Raw genomic sequence first — 27,936 nt, 5'->3', positions numbered from 1 at the left:
CATTACTTACTATTAGATTTTGCTTAGCAAAGTGCAGTTCACGTATAACGTAATACAGACTTGCAACTACAGAGCAAATGTCAGCCCTGTATCTGTCCGAGAAGAGCTCGATGCCTGGGAGAAGCTGAGTGATTTCATACTGAGCATAGCAACGTTCTGCTTTGGGGTGTGGAAGTGTGGTTCTGAGCAAGCCCTGAAAATGGAAACAGGTGAAATGAAGAGCAATAAATTGCATGTTTAACACTGAAACAGAAAGACAAGTATGTGGATTACTTCCTAAAGTGCTTAGCATATGCCTAGCAGACTGTATCTTGTAATAAATGGTAGTTATTGTTAATATTATCATCATTATGGGTTCAAATGCTTTTATCATTTAAGACGGGCCTTTTAAATTCCACAGTAGTTGGATACTTATTATTTTCAGAAGAAATTATCATTATATTATCATTTATTGAGGTCAGTTTTGTGTTGGCCACTATTGGTAAATTCTTTATAAACACTGCCTAATTTACTCCTCATTTACCTTACCCCTACAAGGAAAGATTATTACCTCACACACGATATAATGGAGGCTTAAACAATTAACTTATTTGAGCTCACACAGCTAATGGCGGCAGAAAGAAGATTAAGTCACACTTATTTAAATCAAAATAAATATGTTCTTTCCGCTATACCAGTCTACAAGTAGAGGAGATAACAAGTTATTTCAGAAGTCTAAATTAGGCAGCAGTAATTCTGAACTTTTAACTGAATTAAGCAAAAAGATGAATTGCCTAATTTCACCAGTATGTCTTAGGTAATTTATATGACCAATATTGTATTTGATGCTGGGAAACAACACTGGTACACAAATTTGAATTTTACAGTTAGGAGTACTTCTTATGTTAAGTAATTAACATTAAATGATGACAAATGCATTATGAAATTATTTTAATGTATATATCAGAAAAGAATTTTAACCAGATTGTTCATTAAATTTATCAGGTACCTACTCTAAAACACTACACAGTTGTTTAAGTTTTTAATTTTACAAATATGCTTTAAAATCATAAAGAAATTAACAGTTGTTTAAAATAAATGCCACCAGCTTTCATTTTAGGTATAGTATTACTGAAAAAGTATGTCCATAGTAAGCAAAAATTTAATTTTTCCAATTGCTTATTTTCTAAAACATGAACAGCACTCTCTTCAAGAACAAGCAGTATATAAGGAGTCGGTATCAGATTATCATTCCCTTTGCACACCTGCCTCTTCCACCTCCTGTCTTTAAAGCACAAGCAAGAGGTGCATGGAACATAAGAAAAGTGAAAAGTCTGGCCTTATATTCAGAGAAGGCTTTCCAGAGATCTCATCTACCCAGATTGCATAAACTATTAGACTCGTCTGATACACAGAACAAGGGTGTCCACCCTTCAAAGTAAACAGAACCTTTAGTAGATTGCAAAGGCCCCTGGCTACATCCCTGCATCTCAAAATGTCTTGTATTTCAGATAAAAGTTCCTTTCTTCTTCAGTGAAGTCAAACCAAAATTCTAAGAGCTGCCAACACTATAGTTCTGTAGTCTTCAACTTATTTCTTGCTTTCATTATATGGTATACTTCACATCATGCAATAGAGGAAAACTTTAGTTAGAGATGAGGTAACCTAAGGCAACCATTTGGAGTCAAACAGACAGGCTTCGCAGCTCACTAGCAACACAGTCTTACTAATGATGAGAGACTCAGTTTCCCTATCTGCAAAACTCCTTCCGGAGTCTAAAGGAGAAAGAGACCCTGCTGAATATTCAAGGTGAAAATGCCGCAGGGGTTCAGCCAGTGAAGGAAAGACGGGCTTATGCTATTTCATCAAGGTCCCGCGCGATTTTCCTACCTATGAGTTTTATGAATATGATAAGCCACTGCACTTTTTTTTTTCCTGACTGAACGGCCATTACTGTAGAAAGCTATACATAAAGTGTTACCTGAAAGAGTAATGCAGACAAAATGCAACAGTTGGTTCTCTCGTCAACCTCTGAGATCTTAATAAATCTAAATAACAAAAAGAAATGGGTTCATAGACAATTTTCCAATAATAGTTTTATATAAATACATCTCTAATACTCACAGATTTTCTAAAATTAAAATAGTCTTTGTGATTCTAAGAGTGCTATGCTCTCATATAAGATCTAGAATACAGACATTTATATACACACACACACACACACACACACACATATATAAAATGAAATATCACCAATAATCTTACCACCTAAACATGATTGCTGGTAACATTTTGGCTAATTTTCTTCTGGAATTTTTTCTTTATATATAAATTGTTAAATTTTCTCTGTAGATCAAAATACCGTGCATGTTTTCGCCCACCATACTCTACAGGAAAGCTAAAAATGTGATTGGAGAGGTGAAAGAAACCTGTACCTCTATTGCTTCCATACTTTTAAAATTTCTCACATTATTCAAGTATTTAAAATATTTGTCAGTGCTAACTAAGTGTAAGACACTGTGATGACTTTCACATATGTTATGTGTTATATGTTATGTGTGGCAGGCTGAATAATACTCCCCACTCCCTGCCAAAGAGATCCATGCCTTAATCCCCCAAATCTACGAATATGTTGCTTTCATGGCAGAAATAAGTCGATCAGAGAATGACAAATACCGTATGATTTCACTCATATATGGAATTTAAGAAACAAAACAGATAAACATATGGGAAGCAAGGGGGAAAAGATAAGAGGGAAACAAACCACAAAAGACTCTTAACAATAAAGAACAAACTGAGGGTTTCTGGAGGGAGGTGGGTGGGAGATGGGCTAGAATGGGTGATGGATATTAAAAAGGGCACTTGTGATGAGCACTGGGTGTTATATGTAAGTGATGAATCACTGAATTCTACTTCTGAAACCAGTATTTCATTGTATATTAGCTAATTAAAATTTAAATTAAAAGAAAGTAATAAAATTGACCTTATATTGGCCCTAAATAAAAAAAAAAAGACTACAGAGGTGATTAAAATTAAGTTTGGGCTCAGTGTAATCACAATGGTCCTTACAAGAGAAAGGCAGTGGAGTCAGAGTCATAGAAGAAGAGATGAACACAGAAACAGAGGTCAGAGACAAAGAGGGAGGGAGAAAGAGGAAGATAATAGGCTGCTGATCCTGGAGAAAGAAGATGGAGCTGTGAGCTGAGGAGGGCAGAAGGCCTGCAGAAGCTGGAAAAGACCAGGAAGCAGATTCTTCCCTAGAGCCTTCAAGAGAATAGCACAGCCCTACCAATACACTGATTTTAGGACTTCTGACCCCCATAACTGTAAAATAATAAATCTGTGTTGTTTTAAGCCATTAATTTTGTGATAATTTGTTACAGAATTAGGAAACTAATACAATATGTGTTATGAGCTAAATTGTGTGTCCCCCTCCCAAATTCATATTTTGGAGTCCTAACCCCCAATAACCTCAGAATGTGACTGTCCTTGGAGATAGGGCCTTTAAAGGGGGTAAGTAGGTTATGATGAGGTCATTAAGGTGGGCCCTAATCCAGCATGACTGATGTCCTTGTAAGAAGAGGAGATTAGGATACAGACATGCATAGAGGGAGGGTGATGTAAGGACACCGTGAGAAGACCGCCAGCTACAAGCAGGGAGAGAGGCCTCAGAAGAAGCCAACCCTGCCAACATCCTAACGTAAGAATCCAAGCCTCCAAAACTATGAGACAATAACTTCCCCACAAACTGGTCCTTCATTATGGCAACACTAGCAAACTAATATGGTGTGTCACATAATTCTTGCCACCAGTTCGTAGATGAGAACACTGAGGCTCTGAGAGAATGAGGAGCCAGCCAAGGACCCCAGATTTAGGACGGGGCTCTTGAATTAGGCCCAAGTCGGCCTGCCTCCACACTGTTAGTCTTGGTCCCATACCAACTGGTCACTTGCTCAGTCATTTGTTCCACAAGTAGTTATTAAATGGCAACTCCACGCCAGACACTCAGGATACCCTGGTGAACAAGCAAAGATCTGTGTCCATGTGATGCCCACACTGTGGGGGAGGGGGTTATAGGAAGAAGAGATGGCCATAGATAATACACATCACAAACAAGGAAAGTGTATAACTTTGTATGGTATGGACATAGCTGTCCACGTATCCCATGCGTCTGAGGCATGGTGCTCTACATGGACAGGTAGGCACCCCACCAAAGGAAGCTCGCCCCATTGTGACACTCACTGAGCTATCTTTGCTGATATGACCGCTCCTTGCAAACATCCCCAAATGCCAACATTTGACAGAAATTCCTCACTATAATCTTTGGAACCTGGAGGTAAATAGCTATTGGTAGCATTGGTGAGCGAGCTACCAAACTCTTTCCATGTATGCAGCACATCTTGTTTCCTGAATATGCCATCAAGAGCTTGGCACCAACATTTAAAAGCAGCCCTAGAAGAGAAACAGAGCATCAAGCAATATGTTTTCTGAGATCTATGTCATTAAATCTAGCTTCCAAAAGAGAAAGCAAATGCACTGAAGAAGCATTTTAATTAAAATGTTAGAGAATGAATCTATACCATTTATGCTCATAACTTTTTCTCTCAGGTAGCATTTGAAGAATAAAATGTAGCAATGGGATATAATCAAAGAACTAAAATTCATGAAAAACAGTATATTTTCACAATAATTATAAATGTTTTCAAACAAACAACCCAAGTTTTCCCTTGTTCTACTGGCTCCCAGAAATCTACCTTTTCTTTTCAGCAAAGATGAGAAGGCTTCCCAGTTCATGCAATGCCTGAACTTTAAGACTTCTTTTATTGCAGGCTTGGAGAACATCTGTATTTTTAATCAAGCAAAAGAACAAATGTCAGTTCCTAGGAAATCTCTTCCTTACAGTCTCAAGAATATTCTAAGCTGCGTCATTCCTTAACTGTGGAGATAAGCAAACTGCAAGCTAATACTGCCTTCACATGTCTTGTGATCCATATACTGAAAGAGAGCAAATGATATTCTATTTACATAGTGGAGTGAGAGACTGGATCTAAGAGATAGGAACCATGGAGAAAGCAGAATAAGAGTCAGGCAGGTGGAAATGGTAGAAAAGAGAAATTCAGAAGAGGCGTGCAAGAGAGAAAGGGCGAGGTGTATATGGAAATGATGTGGGTGGCTGGACTATGGTTTCCTTGGGAGTGTGAAGAAGGAGATAGTGGTAGGGTTATATGGAGGCGTCTAGATGCCTGGTGGAAAAATGTGGATGCTATTCCATAGCAGATGGGAAGCCTTGAAGGCTTTGTTTTTAAGGAGGGATGTGACAAGATCACAGCATATCAGATTTTTCCCTTTACCCAAGTGCAAAAAAAAAGCACATCTTTAATAGCATCTGAATTTGGACAGGGTGGGGGAGTGGTTTCTGATAAATGCATAAATCTCCAATGAAATTCAGAGATGTCTAGCAAAAACAAAACAGAACAAAACAAAACAAAACCCAACCAACGTGGCAGTGGTTTTTAATGAAGGCAGTGCTATCTCCTACAGGGTGTTTTAGAAATCTGAGGAAGGTTGTTAGTTGTCACAATGGGGCATCTCCCGGCATTTCATAGGTGAAGAACAGAGACACTGGATTGCCTGTAATGCACAGAAGTTTTCCCCCACAATTAAGAAAACAGGTGAGAAACCTACATATAAATTGTCTGAGTCTAACTTCTAACTGCATTTTACACATAAATAGGTCATTTTTGTATGTTTTCAGAATGCTCTGAATTTCCCAGAAATGCAACCACTCACTGTAGTGCTTTGTTTTACCTACATTTATTTGCCATTTTAGAAAACCACTGTCACCAAAATTAACAGTGCTGACAGTACTTGCATCACCAATACAATAAACTGGTATCAATCTGCATTTGTAGCTATAACATTCATGGCGATTAAACAACACAGGATATGAACACCTGATTGCTTCATTATACTTTCTAGTGCTTGAGCACCTAAGTGCCACAAATAGATTCTTTTATTATAAAATAACATTGTGTACCCTTTATTTTATATTTAGAGTTTCGTATTTATTGTTTTAAATAACATGTGTAGAAAGATTATATTAAATATACATTTCATTCCAGGGAGTAAAGGGGGAATTACTAAATGTCTGTTATAAAAAGGGGAGGGAGGGACGTTGGGTCTACAACATGCACTGCGTATACACTGATGAATTTGTAGCAAAGCCAAACCAAGCAGAAAGACAAAGAAAGTGTGATCAGCTAGGGCAGAGCAACAAAACACAACAGTGGTCACATTCCAAAAAGCGGTTCGCAGATTCAGTCAAAGGAGGATCAGCAGAAGAGTGACCTTGCATCTCACCATGGTGACAGCCAGGGGGGGAAAGTGAGGAAGGGGAGGAGCTGGAAGACACTGCCCCATCACTGCCTACAAGATTCTATATTCAAGCTCTCTCATCTGACTTAAAAAAAATTTTTTTAATGTTTATTTATTTTTGAGAGACAGAGAAAGACATAGCATGAGCAAGGGAGGGCAGAGAGAGAGAGGCAGACACAGAATCCAAAGCAGGCTCCAGGCTCTGAGCGGTCAGCACAGAGCCTGTCGCAGGGCTCGGAATCACGAGCTATGAGATCATGACCTGAGCCAAAGTCGGAAGCCTAACCAACTGAGCCACCCAGGTGCCCCTCTCTTATCTCACTTCTAAAGGTAGCATTTCAGGCCCAGATACAATCTCAACATTAATGCAGAAGATCACACTAATCTTACCAATAGTTTCATAATAAGAGGAAATTACGAGTCCGAGTTGTGAATAGGGAAGTTTACTTTTTTCCACTGAACTGAAAACTCTAAAGTGTTCCTGAGAGAGGTCAGGGGGTGTTGGCATATGCATCTCTTCTGTCCCCAGGCAAAACTCCACCTTTCCAGTGGTAAATTTCTCATTGTTTATTCCTCCTTTATCTCCTAAAGTCATGGGAAAAAAAACATTTTTAAAGAAATTCAAAAAGGAGAAAGAAGGGAAAGTGATGAGGAGGGGAAAGGTAGAGGAAATGGACAGGGAAAGAAAAGGAAAAATTCTGCATATATGTGAGACTTCTTTGCAGTTTGAGGGACATCGTTTCCTTAAATTTAGCATCTAGTATCATTTCTGAGGAGCCCAGGTATGTGTGGGCAGGCTCTCTGCTCATGTTATTTCGTAAAGAACACTACGGAGGGGCAGTGTGCCAGAAAGTGATGTTGAGATAATGCTTTGCTTCTCGTGGGGATTGGTGGAAGTTACATGGTTTGGGTTTGCCTTTTTTTTAAGGGCTTCTGACAGTAAGATGTTAGTTTGCCTCTGGGGTAGAGACCTCTGGGATAGAAGGAACACATAGTTAGTTCTGACCTAAGGGGGGAAAATGGAAAAGAATCAGTCTCTTTATAAGATCAGAGAACACACAGGAAAAAAAGGAAAACTATTCTAGGGGAAGTAGTCGAAAGCTGCAGAGAAAGAGAAGCCGATGTGAAGTTTGAAGTCTGCAGCCCGAGGACTGGGATAAACTGCTGAGAATTAATAGCAGGTGAGGTTCAGGGTGAACAGGTCTAATCCACTCTGAGGAATTGTATTTGCTTGTTTTTATTCATGCCCTTAGCCATTATTAATATATGCCATAATTGAAAGAAATTGAGACATGATATGGAGAGCTGATTTAATATGAGTCTACAGACAGTACAACCAAAACCTGTGGGTACGTGCTATGGCAAGTGCTTTTTGGGGGGGAAGTAGGGGCAACAACAAAAAATACATACACACATATATACACACATAAGTAAAACTTCTGTCGGTGATTGTAAAGAAAATAAAATTGGTCAAATTTCTGAAAGATCAGTTCAGTAAATATTAGCATGTTAGGTATACATTTGAATCTAGTTTTAATAACTTTAAAATATAGTTATTTTAAGATTATTAATTTAAGTTTATTCTTGAAGTTTATTTTTATTATTCCAATAAATTTAAACAGCAAGGATTGTAAACATGTATTAGTATTTTTAACACATTTTTTTTAATTTTTTTTTTTTAACGTTTATTTATTTTTGAGACAGAGAGAGACAGAGCATGAACGGGGGAGGAGCAGAGAGAGAGGGAGACACAGAATCGGAAGCAGGCTCCAGGCTCCAGGCCATCAGCCCAGAGCCTGACGCCGGGCTCGAACTCACAGACCGTGAGATCGTGACCTGAGCTGAAGTCGGACGCTCAACCGACTGAGCCACCCAGGCGCCCCTTTAACACATTTTTAATAACCCAAACATACATAAGTCAAGATTTTTCCCCACCTAAATTTGAGTACATTCTTCCCCTCTGGAGTTACCAATTAACCACTCAAAGCCCTGCTTTGATTGGGCTCACAAATCAATACATGTTGAGGAGGCAAGAAACAAATAAATATGACGTGACCAATGATAGTGAATATCTTGTTTTGAGCTAAAAGAAATCTCTAAGATCAAAATCTATGGTATTAATAAGAAACCTTATTGATGCTTATGTTAAAATGCATCTATTTCCTTGACACTGATAAAGTAGGGTTTTGGTAGAGTTCTAGTTAAGTCAGTATGAATCAATTCATCTACTTATGAAAAAAAATTTTTGAATGACTATAGCACCATACTTGCAAAGAGAAGGATAAGAACATAGATGTACCATATCAAAAAATTAACGAATACTCTTCTTGCATCTACTCAAAGGAGTATGCCAGTTTCACAGAAAGCATGAAAGCAGATGAGTGAAACAGTCTTTGGTTAGGAATCAACTGTGAGGGAGAAGATGTGATCCACTAGACAAGAGGAAGAAAGTGAGGGGCAGCAGGGAGTGGGCATGTAAGTGGGGGAAAGGAGGGGTCTATGGCAGAATCTGGTAGAGCCACAGGGTAGTGTTCTCCCTTCAATAAAAAGCAAGGGGTATAGAGCAAGGATTTTACCTTGTGTCTGTGCAAGGAATAATGAAAGCAATTTTCTGCTGTGTCGGATTGATCTGCTATCATATTTGGATTTTTCCAAAGTCTGTCTAAAACATCGCAAAGTGTCTGTCACGTCCACGGGCACACAGATGAGCTCTTTGGCGTGGCTATATTCTGAAAGGAAAGAGAAGAATACCAGGGGATGAAATGCTGCAGCAAGCCAACTAGTAGCAAAAGACTTTCTAATTCAGAGAATGTCTTGGTCCCAAACTAAAGCTGCTAAATTCAAAGCCCCCAGGTCTGCAGCAGGTGTTTCAACGTTCAGATCAAATTTTTGTGGTATATTTGAAAGTTCTTTAAAAAAAGAAAAAAAAAACTTAGAAAACTTGTGATTCCTATGAAATGCAAATAACTTTAGATCTTGCCAATTTTCCTTATGAAGCCTCCTACTTTTTCTTTTGCTGATCATAAAAGATGAAATAATCTACTCCTTTTCAGCAGCCTCTTCAAAGCAGAGGTGCCTTGGGAAAGAGACGAAAGGAGGAAACAAAGAAGCTTGGATGGGTAAGTGCTCTCTTAAGAGAAGGGAAAGACAGGTTTCTAATATTGGAGGGTGCAGAGGAAAGGAAGATGAGGCCATAAAAGGGAGTGGAACTAAAAACAGCACTGAAAAATGGCCACAAAGAGCGGAGAGTTGCCACGAGGTCCCCGGAGAAGAAGTGACAGTGTCAGGAATCAGGCTGCAGATTTTCAGCCATACACTGTGAAACGGGCACACAGGAAAGAAGGAATACACGCTTCTGATAAAATAACAAAGGAATTTAGTTCTTCAACAAGTTGAACAGGTGAATGGCCCCTGTAAAATCTGAGGACTTGATAGTACAGCAACTTGCAAGGCAATGGGGCCACAGGAGGCTAAGAGGTATTACCTTTGCCCTTGAGAGTTCACAGATTAGCTGAAGAGATGAAGCATTCTGACCCCAGAGTATTAGACTCATATTTACAGGGAGTTCTTGGTTATGTGCCAAAACGAGGGAAAGAGAAGAGAGATCAGCATAGGGAGGAGAGGATGTGCAAGAAAGACTTCGTGCAAGAGAAGATATGTCAGTTGTGTCTTAAAGGAGAGCAAAGATTTGATTAGGAAGAAGGAGGCAAGGGGGTTGAGGTAGTTAGAATAAGAATAGCTGAGGTCGGGGCGCCTGGGTGGCGCAGTCGGTTGGGCGTCCGACTTCAGCCAGGTCACGATCTCGCACTCTGTGAGTTCGAGCCCCGCGTCAGGCTCTGGGCTGATGGCTCAGAGCCTGGAGCCTGTTTCCGATTCTGTGTCTCCCTCTCTCTCTGCCCCTCCCCCGTTCATGCTCTGTATCTCTCTGTCCCAAAAATAAATAAATGTTGAAAAAAAAAAATTAAAAAAAAAAAAAAAAAAGAATAGCTGAGGTCGATTGAGCATTTACTTATACTATACCAGGAACTATTCTATATGATTTACTCTGATAGATTCATCAAATCCTAAAAACAACCCTAAAAGGTACATACCATGATATCCTTATTTTACAGAGGAGGGAAATAAAGCACAGAAAGTCCGGTGGTTTCTCCTGGGTCACAGAACTGGTCTGTGCAAGGATAGGTATGGAAGCAGGAGTCAGAATGGCAAGTCAGGGCGCGGTGAGATGACATGGCCAGTCCTGCTGAACAAGGAGGGGTTTTCTGGAGTCCTGAAGCCCTCCCTCTGTAAGTCGCCTTCATCCTTTCTAATAAGGAGTACAGGAAGGGTCTTGAGCAGGACAAACAAAAAGAGACTGGTATTTTAGGAAGAGTTAGCAGATCGTAATAGAAAGAGGAGGGTGGCAGCCTGCCTGGTGGCTGCTGCTAATAAACCAAAGCCACCAGGCTGTGGAATATCACCTCCCAGGGCCCGGCCTGTTGCTGCCACCATTCCAGTGCCAGCCTGGCCTTCCTAAGGATGGACATTTTTCAATAAAAATACCTACAGTACTGTAAGAAGAAGGAGAAGGAGAAGGAGAGGGGAAGGGGAAGGGGAAGGGGAAGGGGAAGGAGTAGGAGAAGGAGAAGGAGAAGGAGAAGGAGAAGGAGAAGGAGAAGAAAGATTAAGGCTGGCAGCTGAGGGACTGAAGCTACACCACAGATATTGTGATTTGAATTCAACTAAGATGGTAGCAATGGAAATGAGGGAGGGACACAGGGAACATTCCAATGTTAGAAGTGACAGAAGAGTGGTCAATTGGCTATATGGCAAAGAAAAAAGTTAGGAATTACCTCTTCCCTGTCCTTTCCAGGTCAATGACCTTGCTTCCTGCCTCACTGGAAAAAAATTAAACCAATACAAAGGGATTTTCTGCAAACCCCTACCAGTGGTTCACGTTGGTCGAGAACATTCTTCCCTCAGATATCCCCATGGCTTGCATCCTCAGCTCCTTAAGGTTATTGCTTAACTGTTAATTTCTCAGGAGGCCTTCCTTGATCACCCTATTTGAACTGGTGATCCCAATCTCCACATTTCTTTTTTCTCCACTGCATTCATCATCTACTGATGTGTTTTGTTTGTTTATTGATTGTCTCCTGCCACGAGAATGCAAGTTCCATGAGGGCAGAGATTTTTGTCCATTTTGTCTGCTGTTATCAACCCAGACCTAGAACAGTGCCTGTTGTGTGATATGTGCTTGATAAATATTTTCAAAGCTAAATGGCTGGTATTAACTTTATTAATAATCACTTATATGGATCTTAATCTCAGTTGATTCTCATAACACCTTACAAATTAGTAGAGATAGCTATTACTCACACTTTACAAAGGAGGAAAAGTAAACTTGAGGGCATCAACTTGTTTTAAGCCCTTAGAAGACATGAGAGACAACCACTCTTCAAATTCAGTGCCTCTTCCAGATAGTTTGCCAGGGGGCATCAAATCTTGTGTAACTGGCAATGACCCAGATTTGAGGGCTGCTAATTTGACTACAGAAACCTTTGAGACTAGAACATAAATAAGCCTAAGAAAAGTTAATGAGAGAAGAAGCCTGGGGTCCTTGTGAGCCCAGGAAGGTCCTGATGGAAATAGTAGCACAGTTACGTTCTATGGTCATAGAGACATCTTTCAATATATGACAAAGTAGATGGAAATGTCTAGAAATCCTGGAGGTTCTGGTCAAACCCAGCACATGGCCACCTTGAGAGAACCACTTGTCCCCCCAGGAAGTTCACTCTTCTTGCCTACCACACATTGAAGAGAATCTAACACTTAGGTGACAGAAGCTCTTATTAACTCCCCAGGAGCTCTCTTCTACCCTACCAATTTCACCCTCTTGTCCACTTTGTCCTGCGCCCACCATTTTTTCCCTCAGTTCCCCATTCCTCTACCCACGCACAGTCCTGCATGATCCAGACAAGGCATGCCTCCGACCCCCACTCTTACACATAACGCCCTAAAGATTATAAGGTTCCTGTTCTGTGTTTTTCCTACAAGAATTCATGAGCTTGGCTTTTATCTTTTTCTCCTTAAAGACTGAAAGGGGAAGAGCTTCCTTCCAGGAAAGAAGTTAAGAAAGTAAAGCAAAAGGTAGAAGCTGGAAGCTTTCATGTAATATTATTTTAAGACAGTTATCTCCTCTAGGCCTTACTTTTCAATCTCTGTTAAAATTGGGATGATAATATTTACCTCTGAGTATTACTGTTTTAACCTGTGTCAAGTGTCTAGCATAGTGCCTGGAAGGGAGTAAGCATTCAATAGACGGCAGCTACATATTGTCTGTTAGTCATATATTTTTAAAATATATATTGAGCACTTACCAGTAGTAGGCACTCTGCCAGTCATGGAAGAGATACAAGTGAACAAAACAAACACATGCCTTGCTCTCATGGAGCTTTCATTCTGGAATAAAAATTTGCAAAGGCATCTGCTATCTGGGACAATCAGAAGGACAGGAGGAACAGGAGATGTTTGCAATCTTTAAAATGTGAGACCTCAATAAAATCATCCTTCCACTTTTTATCAAATATCTGCTTATAAATCATTCCTCCTTGTCTTTTTTTTCCTAAACTACATTTCAGTTTGTTGTTGTTTTTTTCTTTTTTTTCAAGCCCTAGAAGACCTTTTTTCCTGTGCTCTAACTAGGATTCTGCTGGTGTTTCTGTGCTATCAACATGCAATAACTAGTGAAAGCAATGAAGACACATCATTAGCTTCGGAGGCTTGTCCATACTTCCCCGTCTCAAGTGGGAGTTCCTCTCTGAAGACTTCCATGAATAACTCAGACTATAGATGCTGGAGAGGATGTGGAGAAACAGGAACCCTCTTGCACTGTTGGTGGGAATGCAAATTGGTGCAGCCGCTCTGGAAAGCAGTGTGGAGGTTCCTCAGAAAATTAAAAATAGACCTACCCTATGACCCAGAAATAGCACTGCTAGGAATTTATCCAAGGGATACAGGAGTACTGATGCATAGGGGCACCTGTACCCCAATGTTTATAGCGGCACTCTCAACAATAGCCAAATTATGGAAAGAGCCTAAATGTCCATCAACTGATGAATGGATAAAGAAATTGTGGTTTATATACACAATGGAATACTACGTGGCAATGAGAAAAAATGAAATATGGCCTTTTGTAGCAACATGGATGGAACTGGAGAGTGTGATGCTAAGTGAAATAAGCCATACAGAGAAAGACAGATACCATATGGTTTCACTCTTATGTGGATCCTGAGAAACATAACAGAAACCCATGGGGGAGGGGAAGGAAAGAAAAAAAAAAAAAAAAAAAAAAAGAGGTTAGAGTGGGAGAGAGCCAAAGCATAGGAGACTGTTAAAAACTGAGAACAAACTGAGGGTTGATGGGGGGTGGGAGGGAGGGCAGGGTGGGAGGGAGGGCAGGGTGGGTGATGGGTATTGAGGAGGGCACCTTTTGGGATGAGCACTGGGTGTTGTATGGAAACCAATTTGACAGTAAATTTCATATATTAAAAAATAAAAAAAAAATAAAAAAAAAAGATAAAAAATGAAGACTTCCATGAATAACTCAAGAAACTATTTCAAAGGCACTAATAACCTCAACAGTTTGAAATAGGTTAGAAGAAAAAGAAGGAGAATGAGAGGAGGAGGGTGAGAAAGAGGAGGAGGGTGGGTAAGAACGAGAAGGAGGAGAAAAGGAAGAAGAGGAGAGGAAGAGGACGGAGGAAAAAAAAAAAAGAATTGCTGTGTCTCTTATTGTACTGATGTACTCATTAAAACTGAAGCACCAATGACTCCTGAGAAATAGGTTCACCAAGGAAGAACCCCTGGGAGTGATATAAGATTGAGCTGCTTTCTACACATATGATCTTATCAGTCCAAATGCCCAGAGGCTGTAATAAAACACACCTGCCAAAGGGTTGAAAGTTCCAACATACCTGAAGACTGAAGAACCCTATCAGAGATAACTTAAATACCAATAAGGTCAAAACTCAAGAAACAGATCCTAGACAGAATGCAAAAACAGCTACAATAAAAGGCATATTCACAGAGTCATCTCCCCTGTGAAGCTTAACAAGCAGGCAAGTTACTCATCCATACAAAAAATAATCTATAAAGTGAGGTTTTCTCACTTCTTTACATCCTACAGAGACTATACCAAATTACATATGCATTATTAAATAGTTAGAGGGAGAATAGAATGCTGTTAAATAATGAGAACACCAAATGTTTGTAGGCACTGGAGCATTACAATATCTGTTCTGAAGAATTAAATGTATCAAGCATTACCACCCAATGCTGTTATGCCAAAAGAAAATCTATGATGTTCTAAAGCAGCAATCTGGTGTGGAAACCATCAAGAGTATACTTGGTCTTTCAAAAGTATTGCAAACATGTTATGAGGACATACATAAGACCCATCATGCTTATAAATGTGTTAAAATGATCTAAGTTCAGTACACTGAAAAAAAAATCACCATCCTAAAAATTGGTCAAATAAGCCCAAAAGTGTGGGCCAAAATATGCTCCTAGTCACAAAGGTCCTAGAGTGTTATAAAGAGCTATAACTCTGATGTCAAGATTTTAATGATAATGGGTCAATGTAAAACTTATAATTAGTATGCAGGATCATCTAAAAACTACCATACTACTACAATAAGTCAGGATAAAGTATCTGTCTCCCCATGACCACTGATATACGGCAAAACTTTTTTGAGTGCTATCAGTTTAGAGGAGAGACTAATCTGAGAGGAGACAAATGGTGAACAGGCCAGGTAGTTTAGTGGAACGTGTATGGGCTGAGCAATTAGACAGACTAAGGTTTGAATCGTAGTTCCTAACTTACTAGTAACATTTAACTTTCTCATCTGTAATGTAAGCATAATAATATCTATCTCTTAAGATTACAAAAACTTAAAAAGCTAATGGTTATCATGTGCTAAATATAGTGCCTGGCCCAATTCATTATTACTGCCATTACAATATTTTTTAGATTATATTCCTGCTGTAGTCATTGCTCAAATGGACTATACCTCCACCACCACTGAGAATTAACCCAAATAATCATGGTAGCCTGACTTTACCTTCCTTCCTTTCTGTTCCACTACCCACCATCTCGCCTTTCCAAATGTAAGTTTAACAACAAGTAGGCAAAGTGCTTTTCTGACATATTGAATCCATCATCAATAAGACCTACTGGCCACACAGGTCTAGAATTTTGGTAGGCATGTTTTTCTTAGCCCTTAGGTGCTAATCATCATTTTTGATAATAAGCATTTTTGACACATTTCCTCACATTTGTTGCCCATTCTTTTCAGGACGGAAGGGATAATATAAATCACATTCTGAGTTATAGATCCCAAATTGAGGGATCTCCAGAGGTTTGACAGGTATGATCAAGAAAAGAAGAACATAGGGGCACTTGGGTGGCTCAGTCAGTTGAGTATCCGACTTTGGCTTGGGTCATGATCTCACAGCTTGTGGGTTCAAGCCCCGCGTCAGGCTCTGTGCTGACAGCTCAGAGCCTGGAGCCTACTTCAGATTCTGTCTCTCTCTCTCTCTCTCTCTCTCTCTCTCTCTCTGCCCCTCCCCCGCTGGGACTCACTCTGTCTCTTTCTCTCTCTCAAATAAAAATAAACATTAAGAAAAAAAAAAAAAGAAGAACATATACTCAGGACAAATCACAACCTGATTAGAACTCCATTATTTAATGAGTATGAGAGGATAATTTGATTTATCATTAGAAGTAAAACCCACAAGTTTGTGGTTACCAATTCACTCAACTGGAGCCTCCACACTGCTCTGAAGCCCTTCTGTCTTCCTTTTATTTCCCTCAGGGTCCAGGCCACTCTTTCACATTCCTCCTGAAATCTCCCACCCTAGCAACCTTGGCTATGCCCTCAACCCCTTGCTTTATTAAGAAAATCTTCAGAACCCAATGAGAACACCTTCAACTTCTGCCCTTACCACCTATAAACATTCCTGTGTTTGGGCCCATTCTCTCCTTCCATTCTGCCCATCCTCTCAGTATGACTCCTCTAGAGGGTAAATTAGCGTTATCCTTCCTGCCTTGGAAACAATCATGGAAGCTTGTGTCAAGATGGAGATTCTATCAACCTATGATGAGAAGCAGCTCAGTACTCAACCCCATTGAACACAGTGGCATGAGCAATAAAATGGACTTTCCCTTGTGGGAAAGCAATAAGATTTGGGGATTGTTTATTACTACTGTATAGCATGGCCTGTTCTGGATGACTCAACTTCCAAAGTGAAGCCATCTTCAGGTCTATACTCCACATAACTCTCCCTGAGTGACCTCACACAAGCCCCTGATTTCAACCGCCACCACTATATTGATGATTAAAATACAAATCTGCTGAGGGCCTGACCAGTCTATCTAAGCATATACTAGATAGTTCTACTCAGTTATCATCCTGGCACCTCAAACTCAGTAATTTCAAAGTAGCTTTCTCTCACCTGGTCTTCCCTTCACTTTCCCTGTAGTGTGAAGACATGATATCTATCTAGCCACCCAAGCCAGAAACCAAGGCATCTTGGACCCCTCCCTTCTACGGCTAACCAGTATAGAAACAGTCCTGTGGACTTCTTCAGCCTTTCTCCCATATCTGGCTACTCCTCTATTCTCGCTGCCTGAGTCCAAGACTTCATTACGCCTTTTACACAAGTTAGGCGTACCCACTCCTCTGCTTCCATGTGGCATGCTTTCAATTGATTCCCCACACTGCTGCCTGAGGTTCTGTCAAAAGCACAAAAATGATCATTTATTTCCTTCTTTAAATCCTTTTAACTAGCCCCACTCAGCTCTCCAGGTAAATCTGAATCTCTTTATCCTGCCTTCTAAGACCCTCCTGCCAACCTCCCTAACCTCAGTTTTTGCCTTTTCCTTTTTACGTTAGCTCCACTAACCTACATGCACAGCGATGCTGTTTACTGTTGCTTACAGCAGAAGCAGCAGGGGTAGTCATAATATGACAGATCTTATCACCTGATACTATAATCTCTGGCTTATTTATCAGTCTCTTTCAATGGGCTGTAAATTCCAGTGTAATAAATCTTTAGCCTCACTCAATCTTTAGTCTCTTTGTAATCTCAGGACCTAGTACAGGACTTACCACACAGTAGACACTCAGTAAATGTTTGCTGAATGACTGAATGGCCACCTAACTGATGCACTAAATGAATGAATGATTATATACATACAGACATAAATACATAAAATCAATAGATAAATGAAAGAATCCTAACATGTCAAAGGGAAGATTTGCATTCCTTTCCTATACCAGAAACAGAGACACATGAAAAGTGCAATTGTGAGAAGGCATTATCTCCATATTCATCTTTTTTCTATTGCCTCTCCTACAGGCTGCACTGACCAAATATTCCAAGAGGGCTTCTCAGCTAAGAGCAAAGGAGCCATGATGTCTCCTCATCTTCTCATGTGCTCTAGCGAAAAGACTTACAACTTGACCAGGATATAGCCAACAGAACAATCTATATTGATTATGGGAGTTATTACGGAAGTCAAGGCACAGCTTGAAAGAAAATAGTAAAAGGTCAATTTGAAAAGTTCCCAAGTGAGATAAAAACAGGGGAAATGTGCAAAACAGTTTTTTCCATGCTTATTTTTCAAATAATTTTCCTTTCCCCTTCTCTCCTTTCCCTCCTTCAACTTACAGATTAAACTAATCAAAACATATGTTTTAATTCCCCTTATATGACATTTATAACAACAGAAGATGGTAAATATCAAATGGGTTATTTTCAGTCCAATAAACCTGTGAAAGAGAATTGGAAAACATTTTAATTATGGAGGATCTGACATGCAGAACACAACAGCAAACCTTGGTTTAAAAAAAAGCTTCAAACTAAAATGGTTCCAACCTGAATAGATAAGCTTTTTAAAGAAATCTGTGCAGCTTCCTGTATCTTTCTCTTCACTTGTTGGAGGATTAATCTTGAGCTGCTTCCCAATGAAATTTCGGCAGGTTATCTTAAAAAAGGAAAACAAATATTACTTAGACAGGTATCTATAGCTAAAAAGTTAGCTTACTTATTTTTCAGTTGTCAAAAAAAAAAGTACAAAAGGATGCTACAAATAAAAACTAGCAGAGTAGCATTTGATCATGAGAACCTTCAGGGAAAAAAGCTGCTACATACCGCTTTATATTTCTTTTGTACAGCACAGCTGGAAGAGCTTTAGGCAAATTATGTAGAGAAATTAAAATACGATTTTCTGATATTCTATAAATCCACAAGTCTAAATATATCTTCCATTATGCAAGTTAGAACATATCTAAAATATAGGCTGCTTTTCCAGTGGCTGAGTTTTTCACCCTACCCATAATTAATGCAATTTAAACTTCCCTGGTGAAGTTTTTCAGAACTAACTTCCTCTGTAATATTTTAAAAATTTATTTTCTAACAGATACTTAAGTCCTAAAATTGTAAAATATCTGAAATCAGAAAAACTTTAGACAAAAAGAAATTCTTTTAAAAGGCCTAAGAACCTCTTCTCCCTGTTTCTCCATTCCTACTCCTTGAACTAACCTATTTCTCAAAATACAGACCTCCTTGAATCTCAGTCTGATATAGATGCTGTAGGTGTGTGTACATCTCAGTCTGATGTAGATTGCCCCTTGTAGGTGTGTGTACAATGAGACATAAACAGTCTAATAAAATGCAAATTCCTTCCCATGGCCTATTAAGGCCCTATTTGACCTAGTCCTTCCCCTCTCCCAGCTTCATTAAATAAATATTATGTGTCAGTCACTACTCTAAGCTCAAGGATAATACAGTGAACAAAGTAAACCAAAGTTCCTACTTTATGGAACTTATTCTAGAGGAAGTAGAAATCCAATAAACAAAACAGAGAAGTACATTATAGAGTACATTGAAGACTTATAAACACTGTAGACAGAAATAGAGCAAACAGGTACATAAATTTATACTGGATAAATTTATCTCATACAGAATATCTCATAATTTCTTCATCTCATACAGAAAGTGACGTTTAGCAAGGACTAGAGAAAGGTGAGTAAAAATCAGTGTGGATATTGGAGGGGGGGGGAAGCAATGTTCCAAGCAGGGGAGCAGCAAACGCAAGAATACCAAGACAGGAACGTCTTAAAGAACAGAGCACTTCCCTGAATCCTGCAGGGGAGTAATAAGAGATGAGTCACTGAAATCACAGGGGGATATGTGGAACATTAAGGCTATGATAAAGATGTTCACTTTATCTCTGAATCAGATGGGAAGCTGCTATAGGGCGTAAAAAGAAGGAATGGCATGATCTGATTTAGGGTTTTAAAAGGTCATTCTACCTGCTGCATTGAGAATAGACTAGGCCGGAGGCAGGGGTTCAGGGAAGTTGGAAGCAAGAATACTGACTAGGAAGTCATTGCATGAATCCAAGCAAATATAACAGTGGCTTCTCTATCAGAGAAGGAGTGATAGAGGCAGTGAGAAGTGGTCAGGTTCTGAACACATTTTGAAGGTAGAAGATTTGATAACCAATTTGAAGTGAGGTATGAAAGCAAGAGAAGAGTCCGGGGTATCTCTAAGGTGTTTTGCCTGAACAACTAGGAGGACAGTGCTGTCACCAAATGAAGTGTGGAACACTTGTCAGAATAGGTTTGTTTGAGGTATACTAAACTTCAGAAGTTTATTAAACTTCCAAAAGATGACATTGATTAGGTAATATGATGCTTTTTTGATGGGTCAGCTTGGTTAAGCTGAACTATGAGAACAAAGGGAGGGAAGTATCCATTTTGTAGCATACACACACGTCATCCCAGCTATTCAGACACTAATATAGCTGCCACTATGAAGGGATTTTGCCGGTACTAATTAAAGTCTCTAATAAATTTGCTTTAAGCTAAAGAGATTATCTTCAGTGGGCCTGACCTCAGCAGGTGAGTCCTTGATGTGCTGGAGGTCTCCCGACTCCAATCTCCAAACAGCATGCAGGTCCACAACTGCTTTCTCCTCACTGCATCATCCCTCACAACTGCCTAAGGATAAGAGCTTCTGGCTATACCTGTAGGGTTCCTTCCTCCTCATGATCCTGACTGTCCACCTTACAATTGTGGACTTGTCTGGCCAGCCCCCACAATCACAGAAACCAATTCCTTATAATAAATCTTGATAGATGACAGATAGAAAAATAGATAGACAGATAGATAATAGATCTTACTAGTTCTGCTTCTCTGACTGAACCCTGACAGGTACAGGCAATTACGTGTCAACACAGTATTCAGGAGAAAGCTCTAGACTGGAGCTGTAATTTCAAGACTCATTATCATAAAGATGGTACTTAGAGCCACAGACTGAATTAGCTCCCCAAAGGAGAGTATGAGACACTGGGGAGAAGAGGAAGAAGCAAAGCCCCCCTCCTTTTACCCTCTCCCGCATCTGCTCCATTGCAGTCATCCAGTCCTTCTTTCTGTCCTACCTCAGGGCCTTTGCCCTTGTCCTAACCTTGGGCTGGAACTCTCTTTCTTTTGTATGACTGGCTATTTCTCATCAGATGTTACCATCTCCAAGAGGCCTTCCAGATCACCCTTGCTGAAATTTCCACCTCCCACCCCACCTATCTCACTGACCGATTTTATTCTCTTCAGAAAATTGATAATGATCATAAATCTTTTTACATATCTGTTTACATGTTTATTATCTGGCCTTACCTCTACCCCCCAAAATTAAACTCCATAAAGCAAGAACTTAGACTGTATTCTCATTGCATGAAACATGCAGGGATCAAGAATATGCAAGGGCCATAAGGAATCTCTGTGAGAAGAAGAAAATGGAGTCCCCATTGTGTGATTGCAACACCACAAGCACACAGACTGGTTTGTGAGGCAGGGACTGGATTTCAGCCCTCACATATACTGGGGGCCCTTGGGCAGGACACAGTTTGTAAAACTGTATGCAGTGGCTCTGGTATTAGATAGTTGATACACATTTATTAAATTAATAAATGAAAGAATCTACTTCCCTTTCCTCTACCTAACTCAAAGCTGCACCATGACTTTCACGGACCTTAGACAGTTTTGCCTTCATGAGTCCACACCTCCACCAAAAATATCAAAAATTATATTTTATGACTATGTTGGCATAAATACAAGTGTATTAATAGTAAAAATCAAGACATTTTCTTTGACCTAAAAGTTACTCTTTGTCTTCATATTTAAAAAATTAAAACATGTAGTGGGCCTCTGAAAGTATTGTGGCTCTAGACATTGTCCCCTCTGTGTCTAACAAATATATCAGCTCTGATCTGAATATAAGTTTCCTATGGACAAGGACTTAATTTTTGTTTACCCTGTATCTGGAAAATACTGACACATAGCAGGCTTTTGATAATGTTTGTTGCTATGAATGATAAATGCCTCCGTGAAAATAATACTTATCTGATCCCTGAATCTTTGTATTTAATGTGTACACTCATTAGAAGTCACAACTGCATGAATAACAGAGCCAAACTCACCTTCTCTTCATATTCAGCTTCATATCTTGCACAAGGTTGTTGGGTAACATCTGGACCATTGAACTTGGATATTCTTAGAAGAAGCTGGCGCTGTGCATATACCAGGAGCGGTGTCACTTGCTCTGTGTATCTCTCACTAGACAGGGGTAGAAATAGATTGAAAGGAGACATTCATTAAAATACATTTTAAAACTAATGCTTGTCACTTTCATTTGCCCTTACAGTGATACTTACTGTGAAATTGTATTGAACTGGATGGCAAGTGATACTAGTGTCTCCCATTTTTCCACTTGATATAAAACCTCCAGAGACTTTAACACAAAGTCGTGGATCCATTTCAAATCAACCACATTTACATCATCCAACGGATCCTCAAAATTAAGGCTAGAACCACCATGATCATTTTTAATATTTCCATAGCAGCTTGGAACACTGAACTCTCCTTTTTCTTCAATAACCTGCAAGCAGCACATGGAAAAATAATTGTGTATTTTCAGATTTTACTACACACTTTTTCCGGAAACCAAATGTGATAAAAATATAACATAGAAGAGAACTGAAGACAGACAAATTGAAATGTTTTTATTATGCAAATCCAAGCTATTCAACAGAACTTTCTATGATGATGGAAATGTGCTGTCTGTGTTGTTTGATACAGTAGCCACTAAGCATGTGTGGATACTGGAGCTATTGAAAAATGACTATTGCAGCTGGATTTTTAATTTTACTTAATCTTAATTAAGTTTAAATTTAAATAGCCACATACAGTCTAGTCATTACCACATTAGATAGCACAGACTGAGGTCTATACTTCCTGGTACACAGTCACTATCTATGTAAGTAAGGATATTAAACCAATAAGATTAAGTTTTGAGGAAGAACAGGTTTGAGTATATACAAATAATTAAGTTTCCATAATACATTGGTTACATTCATCAGTTTGCAGCATAATATGTCCAATTTCCCAGTGCAAAGGTCAAACCTACGGAGAAGGAAATGTAGAAAACACAGTTTTTGCCTAAGTTAAAGAGATACCATGTAACTAATATATTAATTTCCCATGAGTCCCTGATGCATTTGTGTATACCCCTAGAAATTCTTGAGACAAACAAAACCCCTTAAATCCACCTATAAGCCAGGTTGCAGCCCAACAAATAGTTGGGTAACGCAAGACCAGCCCCTCTTAAGCTGGTGTTACCATTAAGCATAATCCATGCATAGGGAAAGTAAGGTATCAATAAAAGTAGAGGAAACATCTCTAACAAGATTCATGGTCCTTGAAGTTGGAAGAAACCTAGGGAGTCATCTGGCTGTGCACTGCAATATGCATACCTCAAGTCAGGCTGTGTAGGTATAAATAATAGTTGTGTCACATGTGACCTATGTGAATTTGCCTTCTTAGCATGGTCCCTGCACATGGGACATACTCAATAGGAGGTAGTTTCCATTTTATTGATGTTATGAGCTCCATCCCTCTAATCCACTGATTCTACAGTAAGACTTGCAGCAGCAAAGAGCTGCATAAAGAGCTATCTCCATTTCCTTTACCTCAGGGTTCCAAGTGGAGGCACTCTTGGCCTTTACTCAATCCTCTTGGTAAGTGTGGAAGAACTCAAGCCTGTCCCACTCAACTTTTCCCAGGTGGCTGCTCTATCAGAACCTGCCTGCCTATGGGATGACACATTCTTCCTTTAGACATGGGTAAATTTCCTGGGCCAGGCTGAAATAACTTTCCCTGGGCCATCCCCAAAGAAGAGGGGTATCTGCTATCAGTTAGTCATGCCTAGATCTACATGGTAAGTTTACTCCTGGGATAAGGGATAAGGAAGACCTCTGTGGTTTCTATATATTCCAATATAGTCTTTATCAACAACAAAGCTGATATTGTACCTCCAATCATCAAGAAGGAAAAAAATATTATCTATTTACTTCCTAATTTTGGTAACATTACCTAACAACATTGAGAAATAAACAGGAATGGCATTTGGGGGTCAAAATAGCATATGGAAAGTGAAGTTTCTGGCATGGTAAAGACAAGTCATTTAGTTCTGAAGATTAAGTATGGGCCATGTGTAATTTTTAAAAACTTTTTCTTAAAAAAAATTTCTAACACTTACTAACTATAATAATATAATCCCACCTAACAAAGGATATTAACAAAAAAATCCTCCAAAATGTTACTGAATAATTACTGCTCACATTTTCTTCAGATCTTATAAATTTTTTGATTGCCTTAGTTTGAAATGGGATCCATTTCAAATGGATAAGGTCCAAACATTGCAATTATTTATGTCTTTTAAGGCTTTTTTTTAACCTGTGGGCTCCATTTCCTCTTTTTATACTTCAATTTTTTGATGAAGAAGCCAGGTTGTTTGCCCTGTAGAGTTCCCATAGTCTGGATTTTACTGATGCATCCCCACAGTTTCATTCTAAATGTTTCTCTGCCCCCTGGATTTGGTTAGATTTAATTGCTTGGTTAGATTTAAATGCTTGCTCAGATTTATTGTTTTCCAACAAGTGTACTTCACAGGTATGCTTCATCCTCCCATGAATTCATAAAGAATTGCAAAATCCTTATATGAATTTCAACATTTTTTCTTCATTTCTTACCTGAAAATTCTATAAAGAAAAATTTCTCTTCATCAACTATCAACTATTTGGTATGGTTCATATATGAAAGGTAATCAGCTTTTTTATTCACCAAGGAGTCCTGTTTCTTTTGGTGGGAAACAGTTTTTAAAGAACACATCTGGGTGCTGAGATTTGTCACTTCTTTTTTGAGTCCTTTGAATTGCTTTGGCACCTTTGTAAAATATTGACCATATGTATGAGTCTATTTTTAAGATTCTCTATTTATTCCATTGATATGTTTCTCTCTTTATGCCAATATCATGCTCTCCTAATTGCTACAGCATTGATAAGCCTTGAAGTCAGGTAATGAGTTCTCAAATTTGTTCTTGTTATTTATTTTCTTTAAATTTTTATTCACTTATTTTGAGAGAGAGAGAAAGAGCACACATGCATGCATGTGGAAGGGCAGAGAGAGGGAGAAAGAGAGAGAGAGAGAGAGAGGAGGGAGGGAGGGAGGGAGAGAGAGAGAGAGAGAGAGAGAGAGAGAGAGAGAGAGAGAGAATATCCTAATCAGGCTCCACACTGTCAGCACAGAGCCCAACGTGGGGCTCAAACTCACAAACCTTGAGATCATGAGATCATGACCTGAGCAAAAACCAACAGTAGGATGTTTAACTGACTGAGCCAACCAGGCACCCCTAAATTTGTTCTTTTTAAAGATTTTCTTGGCCATTCACTTTTCTTTGCATTTGCTTATAAATTTTAAAATGAACTGTCAATTTGCACCCCCCAAAAAAATGTCTGTTGGAATTTTCATTGGGATTTTACTGAATCGATAGACCAAATTGGAAGTAAATGATATCCTAGCAGTATTAAGTCTTTTCGTTCATGAACATGACACATCTCTGTGTATATTTAGGTCTTCTTTTATTTTATTTTTTTTTGCAGTGTTTTATAATTTTCAGTGTAAAAATCTTACACAAATTTCATTAGATATATTCTTAGATATTTGATATTTTGAATGGTATTTTTAAAATTTCATTTCCTAGTTGCTTTCCACTCATACAAAGAAATACAATTTATTTTTGTTATACTGACTTTATGGGCTGTTATTTTATTAGTTCTAGTAGTTGCTTTTTAGAGGCCTGAAGAGTTGGAATTTTCTATATAAAAATTCATAGTGTTCCTTTCTAATCTGCATGTCTTTTGTTTCTTTATCTGCCCTATTGCACTTGTCAGGATATCTGGCATGATATTGAACAAAAGTGGTATGAGCAGACGTCCTTACTTTTTCCCAGTCTTTGAGGGAAACACACAATAATTTCACCATTAAGTATGATGTTAACAGTAGATACTAATTTTTATCAGGTATTCTTAGTTTCCTGAGAGTCTCTAACATCAGTGACATTGTTTTTGTTTTGCTTCCAACTGTGTTAGTCTCTTATTATTCTTTTGATAATCTCTTCCAGAGTTAACTACTTCTGTTTTGAGGTAATAAAATGTATAATGATCCACTTCACATTTAGCGCTCTATGTATATGGTCTTTTCCTTTATTTCAACTTAGAATTAAGACTTATAATTCTTGTTTTTTGTTTTTTGTTTTCATTTATCAGTCCCAAAAGTAGTTTTCCCTGTAGAAGTTATCTGAACATAGTCTTATGCTTTCTAGTAGTAGTCTACAGCCAGGCTCTATCTTTCTAAGAACACTAGGAGACACTTAGTTTATTTTTTTTTCAATATATGACGTTTATTGTCAAATTGGTTTCCATACAACACCCAGTGCTCATCCCAAAAGGTGCCCTCCTCAATACCCATCACCCACTCTCCCTTCCCTCCCACCCCCCCATCAACCCTCAGTTTGTTCTCAGTTTTTAAGAGTCTCTTATGCTTTGGCTCTCTTCCACTCTAACCTCTTTTATTTTTCCTTCCCCATGGGTTTCTGTTAAGTTTCTCAGGATCCACATAAGAGTGAAACCATATGGTACCTGTCTTTCTCTGTATGGCTTATTTCACTTAGCATAACACTCTCCAGTTCCATCCATGTTGCTACAAAGGGCCATATTTCATTCTTTCTCATTGCCACGTAGTACTCCATTGTGTATATAAACCACAATTTCTTTATCCATTCATCAGGTGATGGACATTTAGGCTCTTTCCATAATTTGGCTATTGTTGAGAGTGCTGCTATAAACATTGGGGTACAAGTGCCCCTATGCATCAGTACTCCTGTATCCCTTGGGTAAATTCCTAGCAGTGCTATTGCTGGGTCATAGGGTAGATCTATTTTTAATTTTTTGAGGAACCTCCACACTGTTTTCCAGAGTGGCTGCACCAATTTGCATTCCCACCAACAGTGCAAGAGGGTTCCCGTTTCTCCACATCCTCTCCAGCATCTGTAGTCTCCTGATTCATTCATTTTGGCCACTCTGACTGGCGTGAGGGGATATCTGAGTGTGGTTTTGATTTGTATTTCCCTAATGAGGAGTGACGTTGAGCATCTTTTCATGTGCCTCTTGGCCATCCGGATGTCTTCTTTAGAGAAGTGTCTATTCATGTTTTCTGCCCATTTCTTCACTGGATTATTTGTTTTTCGGGTGTCGAGTTTGGTGAGCTCTTTATAGATTTTGGATACTAGCCCTTTGTCCGATATGTCATTTGCAAATATCTTTTCCTATCCCGTTGGTTGCCTTTTAGTCTTGTTGGTTGTTTCCTTTGCAGTGCAGAAGCTTTTTATCTTCATAAGGTCCCAGTAGTTCATTTTTGCTTTTAATTCCCTTGCCTTTAGGGATGTGTCAAGTAAGAAATTGCTATGGCTGAGGTCAGAGAGGTCTTTTCCTGCTTTCTCCTCTAGGGTTTGGATGGTTTCCTGTCTCACATTCAGTTCCTTTATCCATTTTGAGTTTATTTTTGTGAATGGTGTGAGAAAGTGGTCTAGTTTCAATCTTCTGCATGTTGCTGTCCAGTTCTCTCAGCACCATTTGAAGAGACTGTCTTTTTTCCATTGGATATTCTTTCCTGCTTTGTCAAAGACTAGTTGGCCATACGTTTGTGGGTCTAGTTCTGGGGTTTCTATTCTATTCCATTGGTCTAAGTGTCTGTTTTTGTGCCAATACCATGCTGTCTTGATGATGACAGCTTTGTAGTAGAGGCTAAAGTCCGGGATTGTGATGCCTCCTGCTTTGGTCTTCTTCTTCAAAATTACTTTGGCTATTCGGGGCCTTTTGTGGTTCCATATGAATTTTAGGATTGCTTGTTCTAGTTTCGAGAAGAATGTTGGTGCAATTTTGATTGGGATTGCATTGAATGTGTAGATAGCTTTGGGTAGTATTGACATTTTGACAATATTTATTCTTCCAATCCATGAGCAGGGAATGTCTTTCCATTTCTTTATATCTTCTTCAATTACCTTCATAAGCTTTCTATAGTTTTCAGCATACAGATCTTTTACATCTTTGGTTAGATTTATTCCTAGGTATTTTATGCTTCT

General features: G+C 39.0%; 1 protein-coding gene across 4 annotated transcripts in view; it reads right to left on the bottom strand.

Annotated features, from left to right (window-relative positions):
- CFAP54 (cilia and flagella associated protein 54) overlaps positions 1–27,936 on the bottom strand; it is a 295,558-nt gene that overhangs the window by 119,526 nt on the left and 148,096 nt on the right. For all 4 annotated transcript variants that reach the window (XM_042992952.1, XM_042992954.1, XM_015539090.2 and 1 more), the window contains 9 exons: positions 22,112–22,335; positions 21,878–22,013; positions 18,274–18,382; positions 8,931–9,083; positions 6,745–6,939; positions 4,734–4,821; positions 4,222–4,431; positions 1,961–2,027; positions 11–193 (listed from right to left, as the gene is read on the bottom strand). In XM_042992952.1, coding sequence (XP_042848886.1) covers positions 11–193; positions 1,961–2,027; positions 4,222–4,431; positions 4,734–4,821; positions 6,745–6,939; positions 8,931–9,083; positions 18,274–18,382; positions 21,878–22,013; positions 22,112–22,335 — 1,365 coding nt within the window. The remainder of the gene's footprint in view (positions 1–10; positions 194–1,960; positions 2,028–4,221; positions 4,432–4,733; positions 4,822–6,744; positions 6,940–8,930; positions 9,084–18,273; positions 18,383–21,877; positions 22,014–22,111; positions 22,336–27,936) is intronic.

This window comes from Panthera tigris, chromosome B4 (assembly GCF_018350195.1).
Source record: "Panthera tigris isolate Pti1 chromosome B4, P.tigris_Pti1_mat1.1, whole genome shotgun sequence".
In the NCBI taxonomy this organism is placed as follows: domain Eukaryota; kingdom Metazoa; phylum Chordata; class Mammalia; order Carnivora; family Felidae; genus Panthera; species Panthera tigris.
This window is presented reverse-complemented; position numbering and strand designations above follow the sequence as displayed.